Source organism: Camponotus vicinus, unplaced genomic scaffold, assembly GCF_025532165.1.
Source record: "Camponotus vicinus isolate PSW18456_S1 unplaced genomic scaffold, iyCamVici1.0 SCAF_5, whole genome shotgun sequence".
In the NCBI taxonomy this organism is placed as follows: domain Eukaryota; kingdom Metazoa; phylum Arthropoda; class Insecta; order Hymenoptera; family Formicidae; genus Camponotus; species Camponotus vicinus.
In genome coordinates, this window is record NW_028141977.1 from 13610611 (window position 1) to 13638574 (window position 27964).

Sequence of the window (27964 nt, forward strand, 5' to 3'; positions counted from 1 at the left end):
CTAGACTTATTTTAGATGTAATATGTAGTGAAATTTTAAAAATAAATAATCAAAAAATAGAAAAATTTTTAAAACTAATCATAAAATTAATAATAAAATAAAAAACTTTTAAAAATTAATTCTAAAGTATTTAAATTGTTTTACGATAAAAAATTTAAATAAATATTAAATACTATTAAAATACTATTAAAATACTATTAAATTAAAAACAAATATTAAATACTATTATTCCTAATAATAATTACCTTTACTATTATAATTAAAAATTTGCAAATGTTTTTAATTTGTCTATATATACTCCATAATTTGTTCACACTTTTATTATAATAATTATTAAGAAAGTAATATTTCTAATGTAAATATCAAAAAAACATTCTATTAAATAATAGAAATTTTCACGTTTATTATTATGCATTCTAATTTATAGTCCTCCTTAATATTATATATTCCTATTTTTATTATTTCCATGTACTCACACTGTTGTACGGGTCTCCCGTGAAGCCGTCTTGACACGTGCAAGTATAATTGCCAGGTATGTTGTGACACACGGTATTGTCGCCACAAGCACCTGGTATCGTGCACTCATTCACATCTTCGCAATGCACCTCACCGTCGCCGATGTAGCCGGGTTTGCATTTACACAGAAAATTCGAAGGAAGGTTGCAGCATTCGGCATTTTCGACACAACGCCCCGCGAGCGCTGGATCATCGCATTCGTTGATATCTGCAGATACGAGTTTATAAATAATCGAAACACATATACGTAACAATTATTATCGTTTTGTAAATGATAAACTTACCCTCGCAGTGAAAGCCGTTGCCTCGATATCCGGGATAGCAGGAACATTGGAAGCTGCCAAGAGTATTTGTACAGTGGGCAAATATATCACAGGGCCGATATTTACACTCGTTCTCGTCTGTAATTTTCAATTTTTGCCATTGCGTGAATATTACTTAATATTAAATTAAAGAATAGAAGAAAAAACAAGCTTATAATGTATGTACTTGCGTTGAATTTATCCAAGGATTGCATATACAATAAGATATACACGCATTAATTAAATATAAGTTATAGGAAAAGAAATATTATAATTATTATATAATAAATAACGATGTTATACAATAATATATCGAGTTATACAAACCTGGAACTTGACAATTACATCCTCCAAACCCATCATTACAGTGACAGACCGAATTCAGACACACACCGTTTTGACATTTGGTGCCGTCTTCTTTTGTACAGTCGTCTATAAATAAGATTTTTCATAAAACTCACTATTAGTTTTCTCATCATGAAATATATATTTTGAATAAATCATATTTTAGTTAATTTAGTTAATTTAATTTAGTTAATTTAATTTAGTTAATTTAATTTAGTTAATTTAATTTATTTAGTTAATTTATATCGTTATCATTATTTTTTATTTTATTAACTAAATTTATAAATATACATTTTTAAAATTTGTTATATAGATTTTTAGAAAAGAAATGAAATTCTAAATGTTTATTAATATTTTAAAATAATAATTTTTAATATTAATAAATATTAATTTTTATTTTTTCCTAAACATAAAAATATTACTAAACGTTTGATTTTTTCAAGTTAATCCGACCAGTTTTATTTAGAGAGTTAGAGGATATATTCAATTATAAAAAAATATCCTGTCTGATGCACGAGCCGTTTTTGTTAGTCATTAAGTAAAATTATCCGAGAAAAAGAGGCAAGCAAATTGCGACTATATTATAAGTCTCGGTTAATCGCGCAATTTTCTCCCACCGGACTAATCATCGATACCAAAGTTCTTTTCACAAGCCGCGAAGCCGATACGTTCCGGTAAGATTCAGGTAACGTGAACTGCTCATCCACGCCTCAGCAACGTCAATTACCCTTCGATCAAGAAAATAAAGTCCGTAGGAAAATAAAAATAATACTCTGCAACTAATTACGCGGACGTAGGCGTGACTTGGTACGATGTGATATATAATGACATGAGAACATAATCCCTAATTGACGCGACGAGATGTGTTACGCGTCGCCTCGATGTGAATATGTCTCTGCGACGTGAAGGAAAATTACTTAGCTTACCACATAATGACATCGAAAATGACGGAATGATGTAAAGAAGCAACGGAAATGTTAACGATAGTGCGTCATGTCATGCGATGTCTTCTTTTTTTTACTTCCTCCATAAAGTTCACGATCGCTTCACAGTGACACTGCGTTCACGAGAAGCTTACCCTAATGAGTTCGAGCTTGTTCTAGGGGATATATCTTTTTCCCACAGGTAACTCACCTGTGCACTTTAACTTGTTGCGCTGCTCATCCGCACCCTGGTAACAATCGGTGCGATGATCACAGAGCTTCGAGAGCTCGAGCAGTTGCAGAATATCCGTCGACTCGTTGACTTGGCAGCCGAAATAGCCGTCCTCGAGATTTAGGAAGAATACTTCTCGCCTCAATCCATGGCCGAGTCCGTTACGTGATTCGGCCTGAAAAATTGTAGGATAGATGTTATTTTTTTTAAACATAATCAACATAAAATTATTTTCTGAATAACGTTCTGACGTGAATTCAACTATAAATGAAGCCAAACTTCTTCTCGAGAAGCTCTGTCATGTCATAATTGTATTCAACTGAAAGCAGTTTTTACAGATTGAATAAAAAAATTAATGAATCTCTTTACTCGCGAAAGAATAAAAGTTTTTAGATGAACGCTTACTTACCGTAGGATACGAAACTAGAAATATCCACGCCAGCAACGGCCAAAGATGTTTCATCTTTGCTATAAAAAATAAAAAAAATCATGGATTGATTATTGATTATTGATTATCCATCTAATCATATTGATATCGTACACGCAAGCATCAAATATATGAATTTAATTTACTGATAACGAAATAAAGGTGCGGAAATTTTTAGCGATGATCAAATGTGTGTGCATAAGTGTTTGTCATCCTTTCTCGAAGAGCGTTACAAAAGAAATTTAAATAAATTCTTAAACACGTACACGTAATAGCCCGATGACTTCACGCAGGAATCACCCATGGTAATTGCATCATCGCAAATTCACAAGTGGTTTCGTAAAAACGATACCACTCAACGACAACACCCTGGGAACGATTTTTCACGATCAAGCTACATCCGAAGATGAAAAAGGAAGAGAAAGAAAGATGCACTCGACATTCTCCGCGATGTTCACGGCGTATAAATCACGAGGAAAGCATCGCGGTTGCAGGAAATCATCGGAAAATCAAGCGTAAATACAAAACCGCAAGAAACCATCGACCGTTTTTTTAGTCACAACGGATAAACCTACACTGATCAAACACCTGTCCAACGAACAAGCCGCTACTCCACCAATCGCTTCGGTATGGCTGATTCACAAATGTATGTTAGATCGGTTGATCTATCAGCCCTCACATACAAATCACGCAATATATGAAAATATCGATTTTATTGCTCAACGATAGATATACACATTTAATATCTTGAAGCAAAAAATACGAAGTGTTTCGATATGATAGGTATAAATAAATTATGTATAAATTATTCTGCACAGATTTAACTGCTAATGACATGACGGCATTAGAATAGTTATCGATGATGAACGTCAATCAAAATCAATCTTTCGTTATTAGAAATAAGTTGATTGAAATGGATCATTTAGCGCGATATTTTCCTTAACTTTTATCATTTTATATCTCAAATTAGCTTCAAAATTAAATTCTTGTTACAATAAAATTGACGCACCAATTTTAGTCTTCAGATACGTCTCGTACATCTGCAAGATGCGCAGTGCATTTGACTTAACATTGTGGGAAAATGCGTGTTTTCATCGGACTTTCCAATGGAATTTATATTCCGCAGAAATGCGGAAGTCTAAATCGGCGAATTCCCCGGTATCGCGAAACAGCTGTATTCTGTTTATTGCTCTCGTCACAACAGACATTACAAAATGCAAATTTCGCAAAAAATGCGATATTTTCGCGGGATAGTCATATGCGCAGAAACGTCTTCGTTCTAAGCTCTTCATAGACAAACAACGCAACAAACGCACTATGCGCGTGCAACGAATAGCACAATAAGTTGGAGCTGCAGCGATCAACCTGGCGCGGTGAAATGTTAACGACTGCACGCGGCTAAGCTCACAGGGTGGATCAAGGGGGTGAGAGGGAGAAGAGAAGGAAGGACGTTATGTTCGCCAAGTCGGATGAGAAGGAGGAAGAGCGGAAAGTGTGCAAGGAGAAACAACCAGGCGGATAGAAGGTAGAGGAGAGAAGAGAAGCGAAGGAACGTAATAAAGGAGGGCGTATGAGTGCGATGCACCTGTGGTTCTCCTGCCCCCTCCGACCACCTTGCATCGTCGCCGAGTCGTACCCCTCCGCCGTACCCCTAACTCGTCAAGATGTATAAACCCACAGCTGCGAGTACGGGTATCCACGCGGGTTCCCTTATTTTAATTTTGTCACGGAAGAGCCGGGCTCTACCCCACTGTGAGCGAATATAATTTTAGGGCAGCCAGTTTTGCTTCCGCAATTTCCGTTATTTTTTTTAGTCGAAGTCCTATATTTAAAGAGAAAAATAAAGCTTACGTACGTGAAATTAATACATTATCTTATTAAATCCACGTAACGGGGTACATATAAAAATTTACAAATATAGTTAAATTATATATTTATAATTTTTTTTAAAATAATTTATGGAATAAATTAGCATTTAATATCATACCTCATGTATTTCATTTTCTACATACATTTTGTGGCTTCAGTAGTCTTTCAAGTTTTATTATGAAAGTGCGATGATTACGTAAGAGTTCACGGTTTACGCGTACATATCAAAAAAATATTCCGTCTCGTGATCGATCTCTCTAATAAATTAATAATTTGTAATTACTACGTATTTCGTTTTACAAAAATGTGCAATGTATAATAATTTAATACGTGTGCATATAATAATTTTGATAAAAATAGTAATCTACGTACGTAAATTTTAACAAACTGTACTAATAAAAATTTCTTTCTCGTGAGAAATGAGTCAACAGAAATTTTTATTCTCTTATTAGAGTCGTAAAAATAACGACTAAATGTAAAAGAATAAATATATTTTTTTAATATATGCTGCAACGTAGATACAGTAGACACAGTAGAGCTGTGAAATCTCGAGGCAATCGTTCTTGACTGACATCGATCTTTCTGCCGCAAGCGATTGACATAGTTACATTGATTTTTGTCGATACTTCTTTAGCATATTTGCATGTCGCAATCTTACAATTGGTTAATCAGTAAGCATCGCTTACAATCTAACTGTGTAACTTTAATTTTGCATCACAGCGCATCTGTATGAATAGGAATGATATTAATCGCATCTGAATGAAATGAATGATATTAATCGCAATGCGCATTTATATATATGGAGCATACAAGACTCCTCCTATATGCAACGTTATGATATGAATGGTGTCGATTGAAACAAGGCAAATTAACACGCAAGACTTCTAGTTTAGATATTTGCTTTTTCTTATGATATAACATATCAATTTCCTTAACTGAACACAAACTAGAATATTACAAAACGCAAGTCACTTATTTCCTTATATGCCATATATTATTTAATAAATTGCAATTAAAAATCTTAAAAAAATATCTTCTCCAAATATAATTTGGCGTAAAATTATAACATATTTTTTATCAAACTAAAATAAATTATATCTTTTAAGTTAGATTTTTTATATGTATTGGCCAAATTATCGAAATTAATTTAAAATGCAAGAAGATGAAGAATATTTAACTGAAATTTATATTATAAAATATTGAATATATATTTCGAGGCAGTAATAAATTAATTGTCATACGAGTGGCTATCGTTTTTTTTCAACATATTATTGTTAAGATATCCTTGATTACCTTGTTGTTATTCGAGCAACGTGAAAGAGAAGGTAATACTGCGAGATGCTTTGTATATTTTCCTTTTCGAAATACGATCGCGATAAGTGTAGAGAAATAATTTGCTAGGGTTATTATAATTAACAATTAATCAACTTTCGATAAAGGATACGTAACATATATTACGATGATAGGTTTCTATCGAAGCGTGTATTTCTCGCAATTTATTCATTTCATTATATCAAATTTTATTGCAATCATTATGAACAAAAATTACTTTTCTCTAACAATATTCAAAATTTTAAATATATTTCGATACTTCAAATTGTTCACTGATATAAATTTAAATAGCTATTCGGAATAAGATCACATAATATAATAAGATAAATTCCAGAATCGAATGTTTAATATGAAAGATTAATTGTTTAATTAATAATTAATATATAAATCAAAAGAAACACTTCTCGTTGTATATACTTACATATTATAATACGTAAAATATTTCCGTAATGATTAGACCTTGACAACGTATAGCGCGCTATACTTGTTTACATACGACTTTGTTATCATTCGCTCGATGACCCTCAAGCAGTAAAGTTCTAGTACGAGAAGCTCCACATATATTATCGAATTTCTATAATCGAAACGCGATCGCGACAAATATTAAAAATTAATTCGCTATAATTATTACAATGATTAACGATTAATCAACTTTTGATAAACAACATGTATGACCGTCGGGATGACAAAAATATATTTCATTTATTGTCAGATGCTTTAATAAATTGTTACATGGTAGATATTTGACTATTGTTTTTTTCGACATGTTATTGTTAAGACTTATATAATTAATTAACTTTTCGGCGATTTAAATATAATTTGAATTAAAAAACGCACAACCAGACACGAATCGCAGGATCGGAAAATTAATATAATAAAAAATTCCGTAATATAATACACGTAGCACACACACACATACACACACAATCGCTTAATAAATGATCATTTAATATATAAGTTAAGAAATATTCTTAACTTATATATTAAATGATCATTTATTAAGTTAAGAAATATTCTTAACTTATATATTAAATGATCATTTATTAAGCGATTGTATGTGTGGTGTGTGTGTGTTATACATAAAAAAGAAAATTATTTGAATAAGGAATTAACTTTTTATAACGTGATATTTGATTTTTATGGTATACAACGCTCTAATGTTTACGTGCCCGCGTTTTGTTATCATTCACACGGTGACATTCGAACAGTAGGTAGTAGTGCGAAACGCTCTCTCGAATTCCTTTCCTAAACGCAATCGCGACAATAATTTATTTTGATTATTATAATTAATAATTTATTTATTAATAACTTTACGTAACTATATCGCAACGGTAGATCTTTATATAAAGCGCATGTTTATGCCGTGATTTATTTATTTATTACTGAAAGTTTTATATGTATATGCTCCCGATGCCAAATTAGAAATCTCATTGAATATTATTAGACAATGCTTAATAAAAGCTTTGCTTCAAAAAAGGGTTCGCAATCATTCGGGAGTTTCATAGAAAGTATCGTACAAAATATCGCGCGTTTAAATGCGGAAGTGTCGTTCAAAGTGTCGCATACCCAAGTGCGGGAGTGTCGTTTAAAGTGTCGCGCGTGTGAGTCAACGAATCCTGAAAACCTGAGTGGAGGAACAGGCCTAGGAGATATCGAGTACCGGCAAAGCAATTCTGGAATAAGTGTTGATTATTTTATATATTAGTTATATAAATTGCGTGCGCGAATTAATTTATTTTATTTATAAATGATTTTCAAGCAAGAGATTAGAAAAAAGAAATATTTTTATATATATTCTGCAAAAGTTTTTATTTAAAAAAATATAATCTTTCAAAATTTATAAAATTATTCTATTATATATCTGTTTATTATTGTATGCATGGAATAAAATATTTTCCGCACGTACAATAATAATTTTTTAAAATACTATTATTGTGAGCTACAATAATTGGATCTTTTATTTGTATATTACAGATTAGTATAGCTTTAATATCAATTTCGTTATTGCGTATTGATAAATGAGTGATTAACTATTATTTTATTTTAAAGTAACGGATTCGTAGATATTGTAAATATATTATAGATCGTAAATTATAGGTTGTGTAGACAGATCCGTTGCCTTAAGATAAATGAACTAGAACGAATTAAGTGAAAGATTCTTTCATTAAATCATATTACAAGTATAATTACAAATATACAATATAAATTACAGTATACAATAAAAATTAAAAAGCATTAATTAAAAAAAATAGAGTTTCAATTTTCTATTTTTTTATTTAATAACAATCGCGCTGTTCATTTTTACTAATTAAATAATTTATTTTTATAACATCCGCCAATTTTATCTTGATGTTTTATTTATTTAGTCTATCTCTCTAGAGTATATTTTCAAAATTTTGATAGCTGCAGATTCCTATTGACTTAGTCATTAAATAGAGTTGTTAGAAAATTAAAAAAGCGAATAAAAGGGTTATTGAGAATATTAAGGAAGTTAGGATTAAAATTGAAATATAAATAATACATAAAATTTATTTTTTTAAATATATTTATACATTTATGGTTTATATTATATAATATATTTATATATTAATATATTTAATGTATTTACTTTTTCATAAAATTTAAAAAATTAAAATTATTTGCATAAAAATAAAATAGAATTTATTTTTAAAAGTTATTTGAAAAATTAAATTAATTATTATTTGTAAAAAATAAAGTGATTTATTTTTAAAAAAATTTGAGAAATATTAAAATTAAAATTATTAAAATAATTTTTAGGAGAAATAAAATTTTTAATTTGTTTTAGGGAAATTAAAAAAGAAATTGTATGTTCAATCTATATTCAATTAATAGTAAAAACTGCTTGTTGATTATACATATCAGTTAAACCATAATTACAAAATCACAAAAATAGAATATTGTAATCACGCTGCATTACATTAGTTTTTTTTTTTTCATGATGTCATTCATCGTAAATCGATTTAATTATCAGTTCACGCGTAGCCCAAAATAGATATTCCAGGTCAATAACAACCTTGCTTCGCGAGTCATCGGCTTCACGGATTTCTTCTTTATTATACTTGCCTCGCCCACGAGATTCTCAGTTTATGGAAGCTTGCAGGTCAGGAACAACGTGTTTGTACAACGGCGCCGTGAAAGTGTCTACATGTGACTAGAGAAAACATCCTGGCGATAGAGATTATTCTTTTATTATTCTTTTATGTGTGTCCGGGAGACCAGGGGTATATCCCACGCGTGATATGACTCAAAAGTACAACTTTAATGTATCTATGACTTCGATATAATAAGACGAGCAAATCATGGAAATAATAAAATTTTCCTTAACTAGCAGCTAGAGACTGCTTTGTACCTTATGTTAAGTTTGAAACTCGGTATTATTACTCGATATTGTCAATGAGAATCATTAACCCGTTATACCGGCATTAAAATTTATGCACTTTCTCTCAGACTGTCTGATCTCGAAACAGTACATCTATAGAGAGACTAAAGATATTTTTTTAAATATCATAAAATCTCTCCAAGTAAACAACTTCTTATTATAATATGAGACAAAATAGTAAATAATTATAATTTCTATGGATTTATTATTTCGAGATCAAATAGTCTGAGAGAAAGTGTATGAGTTTTCATATATTTTATTAAATATCTCACGTATATATTTTTATGACTTTTATTTTATATATCTATTAATTAACACAGGCACACACACACACACAATATTATAGATACAATGATACAAAATCGCATTACTCCGCGCGGAAAATTATTCTCTAACAATTGTCGATTAGTATATGTAAAATAAAATTGCTTCAAATCTATTTTCCAAACTTCATAAAAGACAGTTTTTAATACATAATGCATTATTAAATAAAGACAACAATTTATTTTTATTTCGTAGATTCATATAGTTTACGTAATATCTTGAATTAGTCATGGCAATCCTTTAACGAGAGACATTTATGACTTTGTAATGTCGCTTGTGAACGAATTTGCATGCTTAGCACCCACCGTCTATAACTTTAATTGCATAACCAACGTGTTAAGCCTTCCTACGTGCAGCGCTAATTTCACGCTTGAATCTTTACGTATTTGCGTAATTCCTCAGTAAAGTAATGCAAATGAAGAGTTTCCTTTGTTTGAACGAGTTCTAGTTGTTAGATAATATAGTTTCTTTGTGTATAACAATTTTTAATTTTGTTTGGAAGCTGAAAATCTCTACCGTTTTTCTATCTCATACAAAATATATGTTAAGAGAACAAAATGATAGAAATATGATTAAACTCCGATAGTTACCTCAACAAAATAATTGATTTAATGAATATAAATGATTTAATTGCAAGGTGACTGACAATAGAAGATAATAGCATAAAAGAACGATATGCAGTAACCCCGCAGCGTTCTAATTACTCAGCGTCTTCTCTTCGTTTCGCAAACGTGCATGTATGTCAAGATGCACCGATACGCATATATGAATATTTATACATATTATCTGTGTTAATTAGAGACAAAAATATGCGCGGAAGTTTTCTCCTTCTCACATTTAATGAGAATCTGTCTGCGTGCAACATAAAAGAGTATAACTCGATACGAAATTAAAAAAATAATTAATCTTTCAAAATTTTGACATGTGATTATGGATTTCAAAATTATTTCTTTACTCCAAACCAGTCATTTTCATTCAAAAACCGACACAAAAATCTGCAGCTCTGAATTCATAATTATGTCACGGTTTGAGTTAAATAAAATTTGGCTCGTTTCTTAATCAAATCATTTGTGAAATTTTTCTGGGTTTTGGACCTCGTTTTTTGCTTTCAATTTAAATCGCTAGATTACTCTAGTCCGAATAATTTGTGCATTTTATAAATTTTTCGACAAGGAGGTTTTTTTAATTATTTTATAATTTGGATATTTAATTTCAAATATGACTAGTTTTAATTCACATAATTTGTGTGTTTAAGATTGATTTTAGTTTTTAAATGGTGAAGTTTTATAAAAAGAGAAAAGGAAAGAGAATCTTGATTAAAGAATAAAGCTGTTTAATTTGGAAGTTAATCTTATGATCTGTACCCAATGGTCACATTTCTTTCTTAGATATTTAATTCAAAATTAAGTGTTAAATTTGAAATTTGATGGTTTTTAATTGTTGCCACACTATTATCAGCGACAAAAAAAGTTGTTATCACATTAATGGTAGCAGCAATTAGTCAGGTATCAAATTATTATGAATTATTATGATAAAATGAAATTAAAATTTTAAAAGAATTAATCTTTGGCACTGGATTTAAACAATTTTTCAAATATCTTTCAATCAATTAAATATTTTTTAATAAATTATTATATCGTTTTAATTAATTATTATTGTACTTCATAATAAGTTTGAAGCACGGCTGATTGACTGAATGACTAATTGAGTGATTGATTGAATGACTATTGATTGATTACGCTAATTGTCTCGCTTATTTATAAAAAATGATAAGAATCCGCGCGCAAGGTTTCCGTCTTTGTTTTTTTGGAATTTTGAAGTGATCCTTGTCCATAATGAAATGTAATAAGTAATCGATATTTCGCATCAGGTGATAACGGTATCTCATGACGAAATATAAGTAATCAATATATTGATTGATAGGTGCAATCTGAATTAATAATTCAATTTTAAATGATTAAAATTTTGGAAGGCACATATGGATGATAATTAGTTAATTTCAAATAACGTTTTCTGTAAAAAATGGCAAGAAAAAGAAATATCGTTCGAAAAGTAAAGCAACTTGTACAAAGTGTGAATAAAATTCCGTAAAGGAGAAGAGAAACGAGAGATAGACAAGCTTCGCTTACGATTATAAATTTCACTCTCGTTCTAAACTTAGTGATCTAATAATGCGACCCTGACTTTTGTCAAGTTTCGTCGTAATTCCGCGACAATTCATATAATTTGCGGGCGGATTCTCGCGATACCTCCGGGAGAATGTTCTATTCCTGCAACACCTGCCGCCGTATACTGATTATCTTCATTTCATAACGATCCTTGAGCGCACAGAGGAAGTTTAGGTCAATATCCTTCGTGCAGACAGCCGCCAGTTACGTCAAATGATAGACGATGTTCATGGAACGGGCAATTAAAATTCAATTTTGCCATATATCATACGTCACGTCGCCGATCAAATGATTAGAATCGGATTGTATATTGCATTAAAAACTTTAACATAAAATAGCGAATGTTTTATGAGATGGTTGAAAAGTCTCCGCGTCACATAATTCATCAACTCCGACAATTCAAATTGCATTAACCCTTGATTGCCATTATTTCTAAATTGCTTTGAATAAATCTTCGTCCTATGATTTATCGTTGAATACGCGATTTTTATAATCAAATATATTATGCGAAAACAATAAAATAATAAATTATAATAAATAATATAATCTCATATATATTGAGATAAATATTGAACACTTGCAACACACATATCATCAATATAAAATAAATAATTTTATTAAAATTTGAATTTAAAAAGTACAAAAGAATTCTATAATTATTTTATCAAAATTTTTGCTTTTATTTTAAATGTCAGTACATATATTTAATTAGATGAAACAAAATTGTACGATGTCATCATTTTTTTAAATATTCATTTTAAAATAAAACAATTTATTACTTTTAGTTTCTTCTTTTTTTATTGATTTTTCCATCAAATGTGGATATACTAATATTAGATAAATAAATGATCGAGTAGCATCATTTAACATCTCATAAGAGGAATTTGACAGCCTCGACCTGCCGTATCCTATTAGGAAATCTGAATTCTAAGCACGATCAAGCGTTGATCGCGCTTGCCTGAAGCAACATCCGGCATGAATCAACCAAGTACAAAGTAGACGGCGCGATTTAGCCCTAAAACTTACGCCCACTCTAAAGTAACAAGAGAGCGGCGAGCGAAGCGAAACAGAATTATTCTGCTGCAAAGTGAAAGTTCTTTCGGTTACTCTACAAATGAACAGGCGTAAGGACGAACGGGGCGTAAGACCTCGTTTGATCGCCGAATCGATTTCAACGTTCCCAATAACGCTCGCAAAGTTGAAACAATAGCGTCGACAAGTTCTAACAAAAAAAGTCAGTTCTGATAAAATCAAATACGATATTATACCATAATAGAGTTATATTCGCCCGATATAATCATGAAAGATTAATTAATAACGAATAGACTCACATTTTCAATTGTCACATTTCTTATCATTATAAGAACAATTAAGAGTGTCTATTTTGTGATATGCAAAATTATAGAAAACGTTTATAAAAGTATTAACCATGCATGTTCGTTATCTAACATACGTTTACGTCATTAACGCATTTATCGCGACGTTGTTTCAAGTCAAATTAATGCAAAAGATATAACCTTGGCCGGAGGACAATAATTATCCTCTGACAGCCAACTCTTGTCGAAACATTCTATTATCTTATCAGAGTTCATTGCGTGCGATAGATTATATACCGTATGTTCAACACAAGAATTTGCTTTTGTTTACAATCGAAAAATACACAAGAAAGTGCGTATTATGGTATATTAGTCATCTAATAGCGTCTTTACCTATACTAACGCAGAAAAAATAATGATAGTTACATTGACCAACGCGGTCCGGTAATTAACTTCGCGAAGTAGCTGCGTGATAGCGTTGTTTAATGATTCTAATTAATAATAGCTGCTACTAAGATTGTAATAAACGCTTCAGTTTATGTGACACGTTGGATTATAATCGTACTTCATATTCTCTTCGGCGTCACACATATGGCAGAATCTTTGCCTGGCATATAGAATACTCATACTAAACTTACCGCTCAATAATGATGTTCGCGCCGGTGCCGTTATATATTTTATATCTTTCTGCATTTTTTTATTCACAAGTATACAATTCGCCGTGCAGTAGCTTCCGATCGTAAAACGTCTTGCATCGTCTAACAGTAAAGCTTGTTGCAACGCGACTATGTTTTCTGCGGATGCCGTAAATACTCAATTGAATCGCAATCAAATGCGAGGATAGAACATGAAAAAAATGGCGCTTATCGAATTATTCGAAGACGATAAAATGTCTCTCAAATATCTTATCCAAATAAATTTCTAAGAAAATTTATTAAAGTTTTTTATTTTATCAATAAGTCTAATAATTATTAGAGCTAATTTAATTTCCGAATTTTATTAGGATGAGATTGTTATTTAAATTTGCAATAATTAAATTTGTAAAAAGCATATAACGAAAATAGGAATACGATTAAGAAATATAATTTTGCATATTACAAATAGATTTATGTCCCTATTTTTTTTTACATTTTTTGTTATGCTTTATTATGACTTATCTATATGCAAGCCATCGATATTTATTTCCAATTGTGAAATCATGTATCCTACAATATATTTGTGACGAACCGTTCATACGCGCCTCATTTTTTCGAAATCTTTTTCTTTAGTGGCTATTAAGAGTCCTCGATGATTTAATTGCAGTCGAGAAATACACACGAATATATCAATTACATGAATTAATGGAAAAGTAAGAGAGATCGCAAACGAAGCGGATATATCATCGTAACAACGCCACAGCAAATTAGTATGTCAGCGATTTAAAAAAAGAACATGAGCGATTTAAAGCCGCCTTCGCACTAGTCGATTTCTAACGGTCCGTAACAAAATTGCTGTGTACCGTATGGAGATCTATTGCTGGATGTAACGGATTTTGCTGGTTCTCGCCACCGAGATTACAATGGCGAGATACATACATAACGTCCTGAATTTTTTTACATATCTGTTGGAACAAATCAAAGCTCGATTTTTCCATAGTAAAAGTTTTTTACCTTTATGTTAACAATTATAAACAATATTTTAATTACACATGTTAAAATCCCAGAATATTGCATTAGAACATTAAAGTATATCGATTTTTTTGTCGGTATACACCATCGCATCTGTTTATTTATATTAACTTCTTATATGTAAATAAAAAAAATTTTTTGAGGTAGATGAAGGAGCTATAATTTTCTAGAAGCACTGAAAATTTGACAGTGCGGTAGAGGCATAAGATGACGCAGGAAGTAGAAGCGGAAAAGCGAAGATCCGACAGACGCATAACGCGATATCTGCATGGATCGTGTGATCGAGAGAGCCAAGGTTTTTCGCTTCGCCGACCTCGTTAAAAGATTCGTGTTATATTGCGCATACATTTTTTTGCGAGATAATTAATCGTTGGCCTAAGAAGCACGCTTCGTTGCGATTATAGCATTAAATAACAGTTCTTCTTTATATCTTAAATATCTGTGTGCAAGTTTTATATATATTCTATATAATATACATCTCTTTTTACATTTTATAAAACAGCATGAGAGAGAGAGAAATAATACTAATTTATTAATAATAAAATATTTTTAAATTTATAAATATTAAATTAAATTTATAAATTTATAAATATTTATTTATTTATTTATTATACTATTTATAAATATTAAATTTATTATATTAAAATATTTTTAAATTTATAAATATTAAATTAAATTTATAAATTTATAAATATTTTTAAATTTATAACTTGGAAATAATAATACATATATAAAAAATATAATCGAGCAATAATTTTGACAATTGAATGAAAAAATAAAGACATATTAATCAGAGTATTCGTAAGGAATAATGAATTGGCGAACGGAGTATCCGGATAAAATCAAGACATGGCGCGTCAAGGTCACTTCGTTAATGATTGCTCAGCTTGAACCGCGTCTTCATTTAATACGCGCAATCTGCCGGTTTCCATCGTAATTTTCATTGCTGTATTAGCCATAACGATCCGCTGACGTGCGAGTACTTTTTTCCCACGCGCTGAAATTCCACAAACGATGTGGACTGCAAACGAATCATCCCGCTTGTGTGGGAATCGCCACGCTCTTATAAGTAGAAGTGAAGTATAACGGACATATATATGTATGAATAATCGTCGACATATCGTGTATACGGATGGATTTCTAGAAATTTTGTGTTACAGTGCATATCGAATCAAAATTGCTCAGTGATTTAGAATCGTTACATATACACGAATCCTTTAAAAGATGTAATTATTTTTAGAAAAATAATACTGAAAATGCTTATTTCGTTAGGGAAAAAGCTACACTTGTTGATTAAGATTAAGATTGATTTGAAATGAAAAATTAAAAAAAAACAGCATTTGCAGAAACCTTGCAGCAAGATGCGCGGAATTTAGAACTCATTTACATCGATTGATTTCTCGCAGAAATTTCTCTTCGCTCATACGTACATAAACGTGCTCTAACGGATGTTCTACCTAAACATGGCAAGACTGGCGACAGGAGTGTAATCAGCTACGAGGCTGCACGCGCGATCTGTTGCAAGCATTGAACTCTCCGAGTGACGCATGTCCAGTTAAGGATAAGCACACGGGACTTGCGTAATCGATCGGGCGTTGTGATTTTACTGTCACATGTAACTTTAACGCTAATATAATTTCCAAGAAAAAATACAACTTTGACGCAATAAAATTCTCCTTCACGAGAAATATCGTTGAAAAGGAAGACTAATCATTTATTTTCATAATATTAGGGTTGCACAAAATAGAAGACTAAAATTATTTAAAAAATTATTGGTTTTGTCAAGATTATTGATTTTTTAAAGAAAGCTAAAATATTCATATTTGTAAATTAGATGAGAAACAATCATTACATTATATTATTAAAATATTATTATATATTATTGTTTATATATATTTATGTTTGTATCATATATATTGTTTTTAGAAGTAAATAAATAATATAATAATTATCTTAAATATATTGTAAAGGTTATATTAAATATTATATTTTAAATAATATTGTTCAACATTAAATAATAAAAATTAAATGTTAAAATCGAGACAAAACAACATAAGCGAGACTTTTGCTATAAAGATTTACTCAAGACCAAAATAAGATTTAAGTTTTTGCAAATTTTCAATACCAATACAATATTTTTAAATATTTTTCTTATCTTGAGTTTTGTGCAAACCTACATTACATTAAATAGCAACCCAGTAAGATTTTATTGAAATAAGAAATAAGAAATAGTATTATTGTTTCATGATAATGCATAATACGCTAGGCTTAAAGACATAAATTCATCCTGTACCTTGGACGTGACATATCGAAGGAAAATTATCTCGTTATTTATAACTAGTATCGCGCATCTTGTATTGATTATAAGGATTATGTCTATATGTATGTAATTGCGAACACTGCGCGATAGTTAAAAGGGAACGTGAGTCATGGAGGAATCACCTCGTGAACAACAAGTGATGCGATCACGGAAATATATGCGCGGAATGTTAGAAAATGATCCGCATCATCGACCGACGAGGCGCTTACAAGCCAGCACGGAAATATGACTGGTTATTATTAGTTTGGAAGAAACGCGTAGATATATACGTCTAGATGACTAGTGCAAAACGGTAAATTACAGCAATCTTACCGAGCGCCGTCTAACACGTGTTGCCTATTGTGTCGAGTTGGTAAATTGATTGCCGCGCTTGCGAAAATTCACCGTTTTAACGGCATATATCGTAAGCCATTTTTCCTCGGAGCATTTCTGCGAGAACACTATACCGGTAGCGCTATTATTACTTTTATCTTCCACCGACACATATATCGGCAACAACATAAATCCACTCTATTAATTTTATCTCTCTGGATACTCTCGCCTGTTAGCTCCCTTGATTCTCCCTCTCGTTATAAGATATAATTGCGGTAGCAGAGGAGGTGGATACACTCTCCATCTATCCTATCTTTTGATACGAAAATTATTAGTCATCTTATGTGTAAGACAGCGGAGATGGTGAGAAAACATTATTCGCCGTATCCTTTGCAATGTTTGGGTATAGATTGTCCCGTTAAGCAACATGCAAATAGTGGAAATTAGAATGTAATCTGACTTTATAACAGAGAGAGCCCAGGATGTATTTGTTCCGCCAGAGCAGCGGGAACGGTTGAATCTTGATACACGAAAAAGAAATATTATAAGTACACCCTTCTTCGTAACGTAACGAGCTTCGGGCGGCGAGTGAGAGAATAATTGCCTCGGAATATATTATACAAAGATGAATCAAGAACTATGCAAATACATTTAAAATTATATGAAATCAAATTTGTAATATCTATTTTGAACTTTCTGTGTAATAGCAATATGTAAAATGTAATATAAATGCTCTTATTTCGAATGCGAACATGATAAGAACATACTGGCAGAGGCGTACATTTTAATCTACCTCTCTTTCTCCTTCAGGATGCATAATTCAAGACCTGACATAAAAAAGCTATAAAATCTCTCCAAGTTATCTTTGTCGAAAAACGCTCCAAGGTCTACAACGTATACATCACCTATGAATATATTCGCGATGTAAAAAAATTAGCATAAAGAACGTCTATTTTATACTTTTATTTTCTCTCGAGAAAAACAATTTTTCCCAGCCTTTTATTTATTGCATACGCAGTTTTCGCAATGTCAAGTCTCACGCGTCTAAAACAAGTCTCTTTGGCTACGAACCGGTCCGTAGACAAGGTTAGCGGAAGGAATCGTCGTTGCTCGCTTCGTTCGCGATGAGGCGATCATTATCAGTAGACCCGTGACGGCTTCAGTCAATGAAACAATAATCAAATTATCCGAGTAATGGGGAGTACGTGGTCGCGACTCGGAACTCCAGAAGAGACTCGGAAAGTAATTTGCGCCGTGACCCTCCGACACACCATCGTGTCGAGGCTGAAATAATTGCATCGTAACCGTTAAGAGGTGGAAGGTCGGGAGAGAAGCGCAAGCACACATTTACGCTTGTGTATATATATATATATATATATATATATATATATATATATATATATACAACTATATATTATATATATGCGCATTAAGAGAGATGCGTGTGGAAATATTTATCGCGGAAAATTATATCACGGTATGTCGTCAATCGAGTTTCCACACGATGGTCACGTCGCATCACATTTATTGCATTGCCTTGTCGCATAGGCAGTGCATTAATATCACGCGATTATAACAGATAAACATTGCCGCATTCCTCGGAGTTTTCACGATTCTAATTATAATTTTATGTTCAATATTTCTCTTTCTCTATAGACAAGCGTGATGATAGAGAATACGCATTTAAAATTATACAAGACAATATTCGAAAACTTTCGACAATTTTTGCAAATTTTCGAAAACTTAAATCTTATCTTGAATGAATCTTATCTTGAATGAATTTTATCTTGAATGAATCTTATCTTGAATGAATCTTTGTAACAAAAATCGCGTCTATTATGTTGTCTCGATTTTATTAGCAGTTTTTAATGCCGAATAATACATATTTAATATAATCTTTATGATATAATTAATATATACATAATTTTTGAAGTGTTGACATAATTTTACATAAACTATGAAATATCTCATAAAATATTCATTCATCTTATCTCGATACTTTCATGTACAAAATAATGCAAGAAATCAATTGGTATAAATGGTATAAAATAGTTATTTTTAAGGAAAAATATGTTGCTTCTTGCAAATTCATATTTATTTTTAAAAAGCAATGAGCAGTGAGCTCAATCATTAAAATAAAGCTGTAGCGAAATCGTTAATTATAATAATGTTTCAACTCTAGATTCATTTAACTAAATTTCGCGTTTGACTTTTAAATCAACTTTCGCGATTGATTTAGCGACCGAATACTTAATGAGAAACGTAAGATATAATTAATACTGTTTTTGAATTTCATTCGTGCAATCGTTTAAAATTTAAATAACAGATGTCAAGAATTTGTCAAATAGTCAGACAGACGCGCTCATATTTACAGTTAAACAAACATAATGATTAATCATCTATTATGTATCCATGATCGGCGACGGCTAGTTATTTGAATGAAAATAGCTGATTTATTTTTGCCATTATCATACCTTGATCGGGAATCATCGTTTTACCGTTTCCACAATACGTTACGATGTGCATGTGCATCGCGAGATGACTAGTGATTTGCGAATAATACGTAACGTCAAACACACTCGCGCGAGTCTTATTGACCGTCCGATGCAAACGCTACGCACATCATGCGTCGAGATGAATTACGCAACCTACCGTAATCATCATCGCATCGACGGCAAAATCAGCCGTTGATCAACGAGTCGCGGAATTCGCATGAATCCGCGAGAGCGGAAGAGCGTGCTCGTAACGCGTTACGTAATTCCGAGCAACTCTTTTTCCAACTCCCTTGATGAGGGATCAAGGGAAGCGGAATCGAGCATCATTTGTAAGTTGTGAGAAAGAAGCTTCTGTCATCCTGGCTATTCTTTTTCACAGGAATATTAAGATCTCTACACGTCTTTTGTGGAAATGCATTATATCGAATAAAAAATATGATTATATAAATTTCTATTAATTTAATTCGAGAGAGAGAGAGAGAGAGATTTTCTTTTTAGATCTTAGCACTTCTTATGTAAAAAAGAATGCTTGCATTTCTTTTCTCACATAATGTAAGTGGGAAAATAATTATTTATTTTTAAGCAATTAATGTTATTTGCTAATTAAACTGAGCAATTTCTTTCAACAAATCTATGTTACAAGTAGCACAAATAGAGAAAAGTACTCAGATATCCTGCATTCAACGCTAATTACCGTTAATTCAACCTGCGTCACGCAGGTAAGTCGTTGCGTTTCTTCTATCAAACCGTACATGCACTACATGTGTCCTTCGATTAAAGTCCAATTAACTATCGGTGCGCAACTGTACTCGAAGATGCATTCCCCTGAAGCAAGACCTGTCTAGCATAGATTGTACCTGTCCAGAGTCTATAGTTAACTACTGATGCATATCGAATGTACGACAAAGTTTTTACACCCTTAGAAGGGAAGCAGGAAAGAAAACAAAACAAATATATGAAATTACTGACTATAATAAAGCGAAGATGGACGAGATTGTTCCCTTGTAGGAAGCCGCTTTGGACTCCAAGCATTTTCATAGTTTTGATTTTACATTAAAGATTTAAGTCGTGAAACTTTGAGATAAAAATAAAAAGCTATGTAATAAATAAAGCTATCGAAAGCGATCTCTTCGATTATAATAGCTTCAAAAATTCTAATTTAATAATGAATAGCAGCTGTTCATTCAGATTCAGCTTGATTCAAGATGATTGAACATCATTCTCCAATTATCCCAATCACAAGATTCACTGATCAATTTTTAGATAAACTGTTTGATAAGGCGTTTCGAAATTGCTGAGATTAAAATCTTGCCATTGATTATCGTATTCTCGCTGTTCCTACAGACAATTAAAAATTCTGTCATTTTTTATCAGTTCATTTATCAGGACATTTATAAATCGACAATATTAAAAATAAATATTAAAACACAATATTAAAAAAAAATTAAAAATAAATATTTAAACAAATTCATATTATAAATTTGCTGCGTAATATTTCGTTGAAGGAGCTAGATAGGGCTACGCGTACTCAGACTAACTTAGATTAATAAGATGCACATCATGCATTTTTCAGAAAAGATAATGTAAGCCAAATTTCAAGAGACTATAACAAATCTATCTTCATTAGCAATTTCGTCTATGATAATTCATACTGCTCTATGTGAAGGTGATTCATGGAGACAAAGGCTGCGTGTAGAGCTCGGTTAAAAGGAGCGACCTCCTTGAGAACGGTCCTTGACTCGTAGAGACGAGCGAGATAAGAAGAAGACTACGACGACGTCGAAGAAGAAGAAGAAGAAGAAGAAGAAAAGCAAGTTGTAGTAGTAGTGTAGTAGTAGAAGTAGAAGTGGAATATACAGAGGGTGAGGGATAGTGCGAGGAAAGATCGTTGTGGAAGAACGCGCAGCAGAGCAGGACAACGGTAGGGGAAGAGAGCGAGTAATGGCGCCTGCAAACTTGGCGGCCGCGAGAGGTCGAAGAAGACTCTTCGCTTCTGGGCGGCGGAGCACAAGGTGGAAAGATCTGCAGTGCGTACAGCAACCGAGACGTAACCAAGAGCGAGAGGGACAGATCTCGCGGAAAGTACGAGAAAGAGAGGCAAAGAAAGAGAGAGAACGAGGGAAAATGTATCTCGGTGACTACGCTCCTTCTTTCTTCTGTCATGACTTTCCTCGTGATCGCGGCTTGATCGCGAAATGAAACTTGCATTACCACATAATGGCTTTAAACACACCGGTAAAGAAACCATCAGAATTTCTATAAGCAACTATACAGGAGGATAAATATTTTTCTAGTGTAAATATTAGGATTGCACGAGATGCCAAAATTAGTCTTGATATTATTTTGATTTGTTTCGAAATTCGATATAAAATCAACAAAAAATTTTTAATTAATTATCGAGATAATAACAAGACTAAGATTTGATTGTCAAGAAAAAAAAAACATTATAATTAAAAAATGTTATTTATTAAATAAAAATATTTATATTAATTATAATATTTTATAAAAATACTCATATTAACAAATTTAAAAACGGTTAATGCAATAAACAAAATAAATATAAAATTTTATACAATTATTTAGCTACAGAAAATTTTGCATAAGACATACGCGGTTCTCCGATTGTGTAAGTCACGTCTGCATTTTGGTATCACTATAATGCAATTACCTTTTCATAAAAATACACACAGACACACATGCAATGTTTTGAGAAGTAAATGAATGACATAAATATTAGTAATTATCTAAAATTATATTATAAAGACTATATTAAGTATATTATTTTAAATAATTGTTCAGTATCAGATAAAAATTATTAATAAAATCAAGACGAGACAATATAAGACAATATTTTTCAAAGATTCACTCAAAACCAAGACAAGAGATTTAAGTTTTCGAAAATTTTCAATATCAATATAATATTTTTACGAATAAAAAATTATCTTGTCTTAAATATCTCTTGTGCAATCCTAATAAATATATTCTCAATTTGGACGATTTTTCTTCTAATTCATGTTGAATTTATTAAGGTATAAAAAATGTTAATCTATAAATATATACTCTTTTAATAGATTTCGAGATTAATAGGTTTCGTGAGCGTGCGAACGCGGTAAGAATACTCCGAAAGAGATGATCATAACTGTAATTAACAGATAAATTACATAATAATCAAGTTTCTAGCGCACGGGTGATCCTTGGAACACGCGCGCGGCGTTAAAACCTCATCCTTGGTCTGATTGATAATTTAGCGATCACGATACGAGAGCGGTCCTTTTTATCCTTCGACTCTTTCAGCCACGCCGACGCGCCGCACGGCTGCTCGATGGAATGCGAAATGGAAGGTCACAAGATGTACTCATTTGTGACCGAAAAAAATGCTTCTGAGGGAAAAGGCGGAGAGAAGAGAGAAAAGATCGACATTATATGTGCTTACATGCAGTCACGTATATGGATACACACGTGCACTCTCTTCCTTTCTCTCTCTTTCTCTCTCTCTCGCGCGCGCGCGAGAGAGAGAGAGACGCGGAGGAAGAGGCGAGAGTACCTCCGTTCCTCTCGAAGGAACGAAGGATGCCTATAATCGGCAATGGATAACCGCGCCTCGGCCACTTTCGCGCGGCTTGACGTGGACATCGGCGTAACCGATCGACCTCACGGTTAATCATCATCGTCTCGTATAGGATTCTATCCCGTAAGAACTCCTCCTCGCTCTTACGCGCGTGCGTACATATATATTACACGGTAGCGTAACTAAAATATGATTTTAATATACTGCCGGGAGTAAATGGCACGTCAAGGAAAAATTATCGGTCAAGGGGGGCGTAATGCATATTTCGGTGTCTATACACGGTTACGTGTTATTTATAACGCTTAAACATTCCACGTGTCGGGATCGATGAGAGAGAGAGAAAGAGAGAGTCTGCGTGTGCACATATAAGATAAATGCCGACATGTTTCGTGGAGATTTTTCTTGAGGGTATACTTGTCTAATTACGATCTTCCACCCTCGATGGAATGCGGTAAATAGTTCATGATCTTTGCATTTTTTCGTGAGTGAGATCATCCCGTCAAGATTCGCAGCTTATCGCGTTACATCGTCGGCGACCATGTAACGATGTTTAAATTTTTCACAGAATATAAATTTGTAAAAGTTGCTTCGTACCGTGTAATAGTGTTTGGCTGTCCGATGCATCTTGGTGGTCCAAATTGCCACGCATGCCGCATATAATTTTCTTATCTTTCGTGCAATTTCAAGATTTTCATGCAAATTCACTTGTTAAGCTTTGTTTTATTTTTCCTTATACTTATATTACGTTGCATCAACAGAGTCTGATAAAATGCAATGTAATTTTTATATATTAGTAGCCGGTTTTACTACCTTCGTTTAATTTCATTATACCAGGATATTTTTTCACCATATATTTTTGCCGCATATTTGCTGCCAATATTTAATTCTACGTTCTATTTGCTGAATGTAAGAGCGCGTTCAATGTCAATACGAGGTGACAATCGGATGACACGTCTGAATGTATGTGGCGAGGAAAAAAATTCAGAGAATTACCTCTTCCTAGTTGTACATCTAGAAAGAGAATCGGTGAGGAAGGAAACCAAGGTTCGAGATAATCACATCGGTGAAACCGGCTCTAAGACTTTACGAAGAGCATGTACGGTGGTACTCCAATACACGATGCTTACATACATATAATCGCAAATTAAAATGTGAAAAATAGATACGTAACGCAGGCGAATTAAATTCCAGCGCAGCAGATAGATCGGTGTAAATTTGCAAGAGCGACTCGCTAATTGCAATCTTCCGCCCTTCGCGGAATGTGGCAAATAACGTATAATCTTTAACTCGAAGATAAATCTTCGCGAGATGTATCAAACAGACCGCGTTAGCGGGGTAGGAGGGGAAGAGGAGTACGGAGTGTGACTTCTTCAAATTGTCATTAATTTTTTGCCATTAATTATTTAAATTGTGCTCGGCTCTGCCGCGAGATAACCGAGAATATACTCAGACAGTTATACAACCATCCCGATCGTTCATCAACCATAACGACCACCGCAACCCCTCCGTCCTCTCCCTCCTCCTCCAGCGAAACTTATGCATTTGCATACACGTAGCCGTGCGTTTGCACCTGCACGCGCGTACTCACGTGATTTAGAATAGTGAGATACGCGCCTCTCTGAGCGAGATTTATATAGACACGGGTATATTCCGCTCTTCTTCATCTCGCAGAAAGGACGAGCAATGCGCGCGTTGCAATGTGGCCGCCGTTGCAACTGCAACCGCCGCTGACCTCAGAGGGCCGCTCCGGATCGCCGGGAATGCAGCCACGACGGAAACAATCGCGGGAATCCTCGGCTCTCGCGACGAGAATACAATCTCCGGAGCTAAATTACACTTTCACGTAGATCTCGTGTTTTTGAAAGATGCAATATCGACGAAATCGCAATCCAAGTTCTGAAGGAACAGAAAATCAAATTAAAATTGCATATCGCGAAAAAATGCTTTAAATCTCACGCCTTGTTAATTTTTTCGCAAAATAACACTAAGATTTATAAAACGCGTAGAGCAATTTTGCAATATTTTGGTATATATGGTATATAGATCGACGATTGTAACAAAGGATAAGCGAAAAAAGGATATTGTTCCCACTGTATCATCTATTTGAAAAAAAAGTCGAGGTAATAATGAGTCGCACAGACGAGATTACCGCTTCTAGATGGGAGATTATACGTAGGGCAATGTTTTGATCAATCCACAATCCGCGAGTTGATTTCAGCTTTCAGATTAATTAAAGGGTAGAAAATAGATACAAAGATACATCACGATCCACGGAAATTTCCTGATTTTCCTACGATAAAAATATACGATACAATGATTTGGCGAAACGTACAGTGTCTCATTATTTAGAATAAATATAGTCCTCTATAAAATTTCTATGATTTTAGAAGTCATTTAAAAAATTTCTGTTTATATATATAATACATATATATAACTTAAATTTAAATTAATTTTTAATATAAGGAAAGTCAGTTTTATTTAATATAAAGTTTTGTAAAAAATAATAATGTATGTAAAATATAATAATATAGATAAAAAGAATTACTATAGAAAAATATTTGTTAGATCTTTGAAACTCTAAAACACGTAGGTAAACTATTTAAGATCTTGCAATATAAAATATCAATATGTATTCGTGTGGTATAATATTGTTTGCATTGCAATAAACTTAAACGAGATTCGATGGAATTTTCATGAAGATGTTAACGCGATAAGTCTCGAAAGAACCATATAAGGATATCGTAATGATAGATCGCATTTCCCTGAAGACGTTGGCGACGAAAGTGTCGTACCGCAATACCACGAAAGAGCAATCACGAGTTGCCGCAGACGAATAATCAAACGCTACCAAGGATGGCTGTGCTATGCTTATTAATTATTTCCAGCAGGAGAATGCAGATCAACGGTTGCGATCAATAGAACAAGTTTAAACTCGGCCTCGCGCGTGCAATACGCACGCAAACAGGTTGTCAGCACCAAATTTAAACCGGGTCACTCGTGAATCATTAAAAAAGTGTCAATTTTATTCTTCGCGCAAAAAAAAAACAGCAAATATATTAGCAAATTCATTATTTATTAATGAATTATTAATGAATTCGCTGATTCGTAGTGTCACTCAGCTTATTTTCAACGAAATTAATTCTTCACATTTTAAATTTTATAATACTATCATAATATATTTTATAATACTATCATTATAGTAAATGAGAGAATAATCACAGATATACAATTTCGATAATTTTTGTTCGACTTCCTCGATGCTCTTAATTATCCTTCTTTTTTTAAATTTATTAATATTAATACTGAATATATTTGAATAGCACGTACACATTAAAAAAATAAAAATAATGTTCGCAATGTAAACTACTTCCCTCAAAAAGATTAAATAAGACATTAAATATGAGCATATTATGAAAGAAATAATATCGGACACGCTATGCGAAACTTACAACGATGCTTTTATTTACGATAATAGTTAGAAAGTTAGAGAATGTAATGCTACGTAATTTGGAGGAGCTAGTGCTTCAAATAATGTCCGCGACACAGTTTTGTCTTATTATAAATTGTACTATTAAACTAATATATTGATCCATATATTATCTTTCAGATATTATAAAATATTTAAAACTATTTTTTAAGTAGAGTACTATATACGTATACAAAATATTATTTTAATTAATGCATACTATCATAAAAATCTTAATGAAAATTTTTACACTAATATATAAATAATATAAAAGAAAATGTAAAATAAATAATATAATATAAAACAAAATAATATAAATAATATAAAACAAAATACTAATATATGAAGAAAAAACATAATAAAATCGTCAGTATTGGATCACATCTATACAAAGAATCATTTCAAGAAACATTTGAATTTATTGTATTATTTTGTTAAAGTTGAAACTTTTTCTCTCCATTACAAATTTGCATAAAACATTCATATAGTTATAACAGTATAAGTGTAGAAATATTCTATAAAAACTTTTTTCAGAGACACACGAGAAATAAAAATTTATGCAAAAGAAATAATCTTTATTTATATAAAATTATTACTTTTTATTTTATTCTAACTTTTATTATTCGTTTCTATCGTTTCTCTCTCGTTGAACAGAATAAGCGAGATATCAAACCGCAACATAGCTAATCGACCATCACGCTTATTTACTCGACCACACTAATTTCCAGCATTTCTATTGTAATCGGCAAAACTGCGGGTTCTACGCATAGCCGCGACCTCGGTGGTGTCGAACCTTTCGCTATCGATCTAAACCGACGACGACGACGGTCACGCTCACTCGAATCGTGCTAAATAAATCGACAAAGTAATAGAGAGTGTATTGCGTTCGACAGTGATAATGACAATTGCATGTAATTCCGGAAAACAAAGCGGTAATCGATTTCATCGAGCAGCAAACCGCGCATGGAACAAGACGCACTTG

The 27964-nt window shown here is 32.3% G+C and overlaps 1 protein-coding gene across 1 annotated transcript in view; it reads right to left on the bottom strand.

The window, feature by feature from the left end:
* The window catches only part of Dpy (fibrillin-like protein dumpy), a 103370-nt gene that overhangs the window by 72517 nt on the left and 2889 nt on the right, over positions 1–27964 (bottom strand). The window contains exons 2-6 of the mRNA XM_083100332.1: positions 2728–2786; positions 2298–2493; positions 1146–1250; positions 801–917; positions 477–724 (exon numbers count right to left, since the gene is read on the bottom strand). Coding sequence (XP_082956458.1) covers positions 477–724; positions 801–917; positions 1146–1250; positions 2298–2493; positions 2728–2786 — 725 coding nt within the window. The remainder of the gene's footprint in view (positions 1–476; positions 725–800; positions 918–1145; positions 1251–2297; positions 2494–2727; positions 2787–27964) is intronic.